Source organism: Emys orbicularis, chromosome 2, assembly GCF_028017835.1.
Source record: "Emys orbicularis isolate rEmyOrb1 chromosome 2, rEmyOrb1.hap1, whole genome shotgun sequence".
In the NCBI taxonomy this organism is placed as follows: Eukaryota; Metazoa; Chordata; order Testudines; family Emydidae; genus Emys; species Emys orbicularis.
In genome coordinates, this window is record NC_088684.1 from 183,423,118 (window position 1) to 183,432,864 (window position 9,747).

Below are 9,747 nucleotides of genomic sequence, written 5' to 3' on the forward strand. Positions count from 1 at the left end.
GGGGTGTTTAACCCCCGAGTCCAGACCAAATTTCGAATCTGGTAATTGTATTCTGCCTGTAAATTTCTTCTGCAATTTCAGCAGGTATTTCCTCCTTTCTAATCTAAACTATTGTGTAATATTGCTGTACATAGCTGTTGCCGTGTGTTACTTCAGAGATGGCTGCATTTCTTTGCTGGAATTACTGTTCCCAAAGTATAAATGGTAAAGCATTTTGAAATCTTTTGGGCTGAAAGGAGCTATATATAGTAAATATGCTCTTATTAAACACCTACATTTATTTTTAAACTTTGTTCTCCAAGAATCACTTATTTTATTGTTTTTTAATAAGAAAATATTCTGTTCGAAAATCTTGCAGTCTGTTGTACAGGATATGGAGCCTTGTGCTGCCTAGGTAAGTTTATTATGAAACAAATTGCATTTATCCAATGAACTTTAGTAAAGCTACTACAATACTGAGTGAGATATGGTGACTACAATACTGAATGAGATATGGTGACACTACAATTGCATTTCAGACAGAGGAAGAGCACACCATCACCCATCTCCAGTATGTTGCTTGGCCTGATCATGGTGTTCCTGATGACTCCAGGGACTTTTTGGAGTTTGTCACCTGTATGAGGCCAAAGAGAGTGGAGAATGAACCGGTCCTTGTTCATTGCAGGTACTTGAAATAAAAGTTCTGTTACATTGGATGGAGTCCTAGAGATTTAGTATTCCATCTGTCCTGTAGAAAGGAAGTGTCATTTTATACATTATTCAATAGTATGCACTCTGCAGGGCAGCAAATTCCTTGAGATAAATGTGAAATCATAAGGCTATAAGCCTATTAGTCAGTGAGCACTTATCCAATGGAGACGAAAGTTTCGGTATTGTATGTAAGGGGTTGGGTTTCTTTACTAGCCCGTTGTCTCCTTTATGATTAATCTTTCTGGTTACATTGTTCGATTATATGACCATCCAACACCAATAACTGTTGTTTAATGTAATAAGCAACTTAATGCTTTTTAATAGGGCTGTCGATTAATCGCAGTTAACTCAAAAAACTAATCACGATTAATCGTAGTTTTGATCGCACTGTTAAACAATAGAATACCAATTGAAATTTATTAAATATTTTTGGATGTTTTTCTATATTTTCAAGTATATTGATTTTAATTACAACACAGAATACGAAGTGTACATTACTCACTTTTTATTAGTATTTTCTATTACAAATATTTGCTCTGTAAAAATGATAAACAAAAGAAATAGTAGTTTTCAGTTCACCTCAGACAAGTACTGTAGTGCGATCTTTGTCGTGAAAGTGCAACTTACAATGTAGATATTTTTTGTTAGATAACTGCACTCAAAAACGAAACAATGTAAACTTTAAAGCCTACAAATCCACTCAGACCTACTTCTTGTTTAGCCAATCACTAAGACAAAAAAGTTAGTTTACATTTATGGGAGATAATCCTGCCCACTTTTATTTACAATGTCACCTGAAAGTGAGAACAGGCATTTGCATGGCACTTTTGTAGCCGGCATTGCAAGGTATTTACATGCCAGATATGCTAACCATTTGTATGCCCCTTCATGCTTCAGCCACCATTCCAGAGGACATGCTTCCATGCTGATGACACTTGTTGGAAAAAAAACGTGTTTGTTAAACTTGTGACTGAACTCCTTGAGGGGAGAATTGTATGTCTCCTGCTCTGTTTTACCCGCATTCTGCCACATATTTCATGTTATAGCCGTCTTGGATGATGATCTAGCACACGTTCGTTTTAAGAACACTTTCACTGCAGATTTGACAAAACGCAAAAAAGGTACCAATGTGAGACTTCTATAGAGAGCTACAGCACTCGACCCAAGGTTCAAAAATCTGAAGTGCCTTCCAAAATCTGAGAGGGACAAGGTATGGAGCATGCTTTCAGAAGTCTTAAAAGAGCAACACTGTGATACAGAAACTACAGAACCCGAAACACCAAAAAAGAAAACCTTCTGCTGGTGGCTTACGATGATGAAAATATGAAATGTTTGAAAAATGATGAAAATGAACATGCGTTGGATCATTATCGAGCAGAACCCGTCATCAGCATGGATCCATGTTCTCTGGAATGGTGGTTGAAGCATGAAGGGACATATGAATATTTAGCGCATCTGCCACGTAAATATCTTGTGACATGGATGACAACAATGCCATGCAAACGCCTATTCTCATTTTCAGGTGACATTGTAAACAAGCCAGCAGCATTATTTCCTGGAAATGTAAACAGACTTGTTTGTCTGAGCAATTGGCTGAACAAGAAGTAGGACTGAGTGGACTTGTAGGCTCTAAAATTTTACATTGTTTTATTTTTGAATGCAGTTATTTTTGTACATAATTCTGCATCTGTAAGTTCAACTTTCATGATACGATACTTGTATTGGATGAATTGAAAAATACTTTTTTTTTTTTACAGTGCAAATATATGTAATCAAAAATAAATATAAAGTGAGCACTGTACACTTTGTAGTCTGTGTTGTAACTGAAATCAATATATTTGAAAATGTAGAAAGCATCCAAAAATATTTAAATAAATGGTATACCATTATTAACAATGCGATTAATCACGATTAATTTTTAATCGCTTGACAGCCCTGCTTTTTAATAGTTATATAATGAATTTAACCTCAAAATCCTTTTTGTGTACCCCTAAAAAAACAATCCGTCAGTTCTTCTTTTCACTTTTCAGTCTTAAGGTTGATTTTAAATAAAATCTAAAAAACAATATATCATTTTTTAAAATCCTAACAATTTTAAAGTCATTTACTTAAACTTATGGTTTTATTTTTTCTAGGATTTTCTTTTTATTTATGTGAAAATGCTGTTTTCTTGCAGTTGTATAAAGAAAATGTTGCTTATGTTGTCCTAAAAATATACATTGTGTTCTATTCTTACTTTTAAACTGTGTTGCTTTTATTCCTAAAGGTATGTAGAGTGTTTTAATGTTAGTCTGTGATATGTATTCAGTGCATGGCAAAAGCCTATTAATTTTATGGGGGGATTCTGTTACATTTTGTAGTGCTGGAATAGGCCGCACTGGTGTATTGGTCACTATGGAAACAGCCATGTGCTTAATTGAAAGAAACCAACCTGTTTATCCACTGGATATTGTACGAAAAATGCGAGACCAGCGAGCTATGATGGTGCAAACATCAGTAAGTTAAGAAGAGGGAGTCCCTTATGCATTGTGCATGCTCTTTGTTTCATTATTAACATAGAGAAACGTGGGTTCTTCATATAAAGTTGATTTAGTTGTTTGCATGATTTTCAATTATTTTTATATTGCATTAGCTGAAAACATAAATTAACCTTATCAGAAAGGACAGTCCTGCTTGTGAGTTGTGTACTTCAATTATTTGTAAATGTTTAAACTTATTTCCTGTCTTGCCTTTTAAAGACACATCCATTTTTGTAACTAGCAAGTAGTAAACTAGAATGAGCTTTGAATCAGATTTGTATATATCTCTTATACAGATATTATATACAAACATTTAAAATATAATTTAGTTTGTAAATTTCATCCTTAATAGAGAACCTTTCATAAACTAAAAAGAAAAGGAAGATTTTCAGGTGTGGTTTAACAAGAAAAGTGACTCTGTGGTGGGTGTCTGCAGCGCGTCAGGTGAAGACACTGTATGCAGACGGGAGAGAGCTCTCCCATCAGCATAATAAAACCACTTCCACGAGAGGCAGTAGCTGTGTTGGCGGGAGAAGTTCTGTCCACACTGGCGCTTATGCCGGAGTAATTTATGTCACTCGGGGTTGTTTATTCACACCCCTGAGCGACATAACTTATGCCAATGTAACCTGTAGTGTAGACATAGCCTAAGCCTTGTCTTTAGGGAGAAATCAGATGGGACAGCAGAGGTTTAAAAAAAAAAAAAAAAAAAAACTCACCACCACTCCAGAGTCAAGGGCAGGAATCAGAAGGAGGCCTAGGTTGGGGGGAGAGGGGAAAGAGTAAGCAGCAGAGAGTTTTGAAAATCAAGAAGCAGTTTTGAATGGGCTTTAGAAATTAAATAGGTTGCCACTGAAAATATTAGGAGTGGAGGAGCATAGGTCACACTTTCTTGAACAAGGGAGTAGATTAATTATTGGTGACAAGATCTGGATGTCAGGTGGAATGAGAACAATGTGCTTGTTTCCGAGGCAGTAAGTGTCTTGAACTAAAGTGGAGTAAAGGGATTTAAACCCACAAATGTGACAGTTGAATTTGGCACTTTGTATCTATTGAAACTTCAGAAGGAATGACATAGAAAATGCCTCACAGTTCTCATTCAAGCAAAGGAAAGAGGAAGCTAACTGAGGAAGAGGTGTAAACTCTACTTAGTAATGAGTTAATTACCTTAAGAGCAGGCTGTGTGATTCACCAGAGTAATTATTCTATTGGATCCAAAAAACTGTGTTAAAAGAATGTTAAGATTACAAAAGCAAGCCTTCAAAAATTAGGAATTGCCAGGATTAAGTTTCCCTTTGCAACCTTAATCCTGCTCCTTTGGGCATATTCATTATGATAGTCTTTAATTACATGATTACATACTATTTTTTTCCATGGGATACCTGCTTCATGCAGTGAACACTTACTTTTATCCTTCTCATTCCGTGCGTGGTCCCAAGCCTTACTAATGGCACACCACCCAAGCGCTGCTCTGAATACAAAGTTATTAATTTCCTTGTGTGCATTTTTGTGGCACTCACCTGAGTGTTTCAGAAGCAGTAATGTATTTATTTTCACAACACCTTTGTGAGATTAGATGCTGATATTAATCCCATTTGACAGATCGGGAACTAAAGCACAAAGAGATGAAAAGCCAGAATTATTGTGTTCATTAATTTTAAGTACCTGTTTAAAAAAAAAAGTCACAAGTGCTTTCTCTCTCCTAAGGATTAAATAAAAGTTTTATTTGTCCTTTCCTGAGGTAGGAAGGACATGCCCAAAATATTTCAAGTCAGTAAATCAGGTTTCCCAAATTGGGTCTTCAGCCTGGAGTCCTTCAAGGTCTAGCCCCAGTGCAAGAAATTTGGGGCAAGCTATGTAAAAGGATCTAGGTGTGTAACTGCCACTTTAGGTGCCTGGATCCCAGAATCAGGCCCCATTGGGGATCACAAAACCCTCACTCAGTTGCTACTAAACCCTATAGGTGCCTGAAATTGTTGGTGCCTAAATTTTTGCAGTTAAAGTCCATATGTCCCTGCCTCTGCGCATGCACACTGCAGCACATCCAGACATCAAAGCCACAGAGAGATGCACAAATCAGGGGAAGGCAGGAGTTCTTCCACCTAACGCCTGCAGGGCCCAATCGAGTAAGTGTACTTAAAGGTTGCCTGCCGAATGGGGCACCCATAGGCAATCTCACACAAAAGGAGACAGTTGGGGGGAGAGGAGGAGGAGGATCTCTGTTGTAACTTTTAGCCCAGTGGCTAAAATACTCACCTGGGATGTGGGAGACCCTGGTTCAAGTCCCTCCTCTACCTGAGGGAGACAAGGGATTTGAACTGGTATCTGCCACCTCCCTGGTGAATATCCTAACAATTGGGTTCCAGGATATTTTATTGTCTTCTTCAATCTCTCTGGTTGAAGCTGTTCTACTGTGATAATTTAAAAAGTCATTGGGACAGGGGAGAGAGAGAGAGAACAAACATGAGAATGATTCTGCAGTCTGCTGGTTAGAGTACTCACCTTGGAGTTTGGGAGACTCAAGATCCAGTCTCCCTGCTCCAATGACTTTAACTGTATCCACAGTGGAATGGTTTCAAGAGGAGAAACTGAGGGAGCCCCACATCCGAATATTTTCAAAGCACTTTGAATTTGTATAGCACTCTGTGTTCAAAGCAGATATGTTCAAGTAGATTGTGAAGCAAAAGAGAATTACAGTTTGGCTACAGCAGACTGGTCACAAAAAGAGGGAACGTATAGGTGAAAATATTCAGAAATGGTTAGCTTTCTTGAGATAATGATTATTTAATTGATTGCTTTAAGACTTTAGGGAGAGATTTAGCAAGTAGGATTGTTAGGCTGCTTCATAACAGGGAATTGTTAGCTGGATGACAGGCCAGTGGATTTCCTCTAGTCCTACTCTACTATATAACCTCTGAAGAAGAAAAAGTTGTTATGCTGACTCAGCCTATTAAAAACTTGAGGTTGCATGGTGATAAACGTAGAAGGGGTAGCAATACATTAAAGAAGATGAAGAAGTCTTAAAATCAGGTTTGACAATGACTGCTATGCCTACCTTCACAATTTTTTTTTAAAAAGCTAACCTTGGGAGTGTTTCAGTGGAGGACATGAGAACGCTGTTGAGTGAGCAATCAGAACGCAAGCAATGGCAATTAGAATGGCAAGGAAAACAAGTAGTCACTGTCTGCATCATAGGAATCAATGATGAACATCCAATCTTATTTCTAAATAAGTTGCTTACACAATGGAGTTAACAGAAGTAATAAATCAGGGAGTTAGATTCATAGATTCTAGAACTGGAAGGGACCTCGAGAGGTCATCGAGTCCAGTCCCCTGCCCGCATGGCAGGACCAAATACTGTCTAGACCATCCCTGATAGACATTTATCTAACCTACTCTTAAATATCTCCAGAGATGGAGATTCCACAACCTCCCTAGGCAATTTATTCCAGTGTTTAACCACCCTGACAGTTAGGAACTTTTTCCTAATGTCCAACCTAGACCTCCCTTGCTGCAGTTTAAGCCCATTGCTTCTTGTTCTATCCTCAGAGGCTAAGGTGAACAAGTTTTCTCCCTCCTCCTTATGACACCCTTTTAGATACCTGAAAACTGCTATCATGTCCCCTCTCAGTCTTCTCTTTTCCAAACTAAACAAACCCAATTCTTTCAGCCTTCCTTCATAGGTCATGTTCTCAAGACCTTTAATCATTCTTGTTGCTCTTCTCTGGACCCTTTCCAATTTCTCCACATCTTTTTTGAAATGCGGTGCCCAGAACTGGACACAATACTCCAGCTGAGGCCTAACCAGAGCAGAGTAGAGCGGAAGAATGACTTCTCGTGTCTTGCTCACAACACACCTGTTAATACATCCCAGAATCATGTTTGCTTTTTTTGCAACAGCATCACACTGTTGACTCATATTTAGCTTGTGGTCCACTATAACCCCTAGATCCCTTTCTGCCGTACTCCTTCCTAGACAGTCTCTTCCCATTCTGTATGTGTGAAACTGATTTTTTCTTCCTAAGTGGAGCACTTTGCATTTGTCTTTGTTAAACTTCATCCTGTTTAACTCAGACCATTTCTCCAATTTGTCCAGATCATTTTGAATTATGACCCTGTCCTCCAAAGCAGTTGCAATCCCTCCCAGTTTGGTATCATCCGCAAACTTAATAAGTGTACTTTCTATGCCAATATCTAAGTCGTTAGTGAAGATATTGAACAGAGCCCAAAACAGACCCCTGCGGAACCCCACTCGTTATGCCTTTCCAGCAGGATTGGGAACCATTAATAACAACTCTCTGAGTACGGTTATCCAGCCAGTTATGCACCCACCTTATAGTAGCCCCATCTAAATTGTATTTGCCTAGTTTGTCAATAAGAATATCATGCGAGACCGTATCAAATGCCTTACTAAAGTCTAGGTATACCACATATCTAGGTATACCAAATATCACAGTTGACTTGTGCAGGCAGCGGTGAAATATGCAAATAACTAATAATGAAGGAAAAGTCAAAGTAATTAACAAATATAAACAGAACAACAGACATCACAGTCATAAGAACAAATTGATATTTGAGATGGGAGTAGTTGACTAGAGAGTTGCGGGGGGGAGGGGTTGACATGAAAATTGAGCTGCAAAAAGTTAACTTACATCCCCAAGATTTCCTGTAAATTTTAGCCAATTTAGTAAAGCGCAGGAAAAAAGTTACTCATCAGGTAATGCACAATGATAACATATTGTAAACTGAGGCCTAAATGCAACTTCAGGACCTTCACTCCTCAGGCTGGATGGGGCTGGGAGCAATGCTAAACCTTGAAGCTTTTTTGTGGGGGGAGGGATTAATATAAGCTACTGCCAAACACCCCATTGCAATCAACATGAGAATGTAGGGCAGATGGCTAAAAAAAGATTGGGAATGTGGCTCAAAATGAAGGAGTTAATGCATACTCACACTTCTGGGACCTAAAATCCTCTGGGCATATTACACTTGAGTTGCTGGGGAGAGTTCATATTTTGGATACTTGAAGCCCCTTCTGAGAAAGCAAAAATATGTGTAACTTGGTCTCACTTTCTAGTGCTGCTATAAATCTCTCTTGAATTTTTATTGTGATCCCATATTCTCAGGCTTTTATATTAGCCATAAATATTTGCTTCAGGCTAAGTATGTTTTGAAATTTATATGTCTCCAATTGTCAACAACATTCCCAGTTCAGAAAGGGACTCAAATATTTTTAATGAATGTCTGGTACAGAGAACGAGGTTATGGAAAAAATATAAATTTGTTTAATGGTCTACTTCTTAGATGCTCTTTAAGAGGAAAAATACTCTAATCTCATTTGTAAAGTACTTCATTATAAAAATATTCCAAAGTGCTGTAAGATTATAAATGAGCTCAAAATGTTGGGGGTGATGAGGTAAAAGGAGGGTGACTGTCATAGTTCAGAGTTCTCTCCAAAAGTTTGTACCCTGCCTGTACAAAACTGAACTAAATCAATTTCAACTTGTGCAGCAGTGTTGATGTAGTTTGGAAGATAAAATCCTTTGTTTAAGCATTTTAAATGAAAGACATGAAGTACAGCACCGCCTTCCATTTGTTAAATTAAGAGACTGTTTAATGCATTTCCCTTATTGTAGTTTGCATGCTTTGAGGACTCAAGTAATGTGTATATTAAAGGGATGGATAAATTGCTATCTTTTAAATGATCAATTAACATCAGTACAAATTACACCATAGATAAAATATATGAAAGAAAGTAATTGAAACAAATTAGCTTCTATTTAAGTAGCCATGTGGGCTAAGGAATCAGATGCATAAATTTAGACTTTCCTTCTGGCTAAACCTTGCCTCTTGTATGTTTGTACATTGCACCCATTAAAGTTACCAGGAGACTCATGCTTACATCTGAGGTCAAAATTTGCACGATACAACATTTAGCGTTTACTGGAGTGTAAATTCTGCACATATCTCCACTGAGTGGGGCTGTAATATTTTTATTTTTTCTATCTGTCTTTGTATCTGTCCTCTTCTCCTGCCCATGTTTTAGTGCCACAGGTGGCAGTAAAGCTGAAGGTAGTTTACAGTGTTTAGTTAGTATTCATTACTACACTATAATCAATAACTTATAACTGATGTGACTGACCATTAATAGTTTTACTCATTCTTTTTTTCGTTACACAGAGTCAGTACAAGTTCGTGTGTGAAGCTATTCTTCGTGTTTACAAAGAAGGATTAGTTCGACCACTGGATTCCAGTTAGTACAGCTGTGAAAGGATTAATTTCATCTTCTAAAAACACCGGTTGTCATAAAGCCAGGATCTCATTTCTGTAGGTGACTAGAGAATTCATCAAAAGCCCATGGGAAGTCAGATGAGCACATTTGAGCTGTGGCACTTTAAATTTCCGTAGACAATTACTAAGTCATGTACAGTATATAGAAGACATGTATATATGTATATGTGAGCAGTTGTGCATAATATGCGTTATATACATACTGAAAAGAAATAATCAAGGAAACTTTAGTACGTAACCTGCATCT

General features: G+C 37.7%; 1 protein-coding gene across 2 annotated transcripts in view; it reads left to right on the plus strand.

Annotated features, from left to right (window-relative positions):
* Positions 1-9,467, plus strand: part of PTPN3 (protein tyrosine phosphatase non-receptor type 3) — a 206,214-nt gene extending 196,747 nt beyond the window's left edge. For both annotated transcript variants that reach the window (XM_065398552.1, XM_065398553.1), the window contains 3 exons: positions 519-664; positions 3,051-3,186; positions 9,390-9,467. In XM_065398552.1, the coding sequence (XP_065254624.1) occupies positions 519-664; positions 3,051-3,186; positions 9,390-9,467 (360 nt within the window). The remainder of the gene's footprint in view (positions 1-518; positions 665-3,050; positions 3,187-9,389) is intronic.
* The last annotated feature ends 280 nt before the right edge of the window (positions 9,468-9,747 follow it).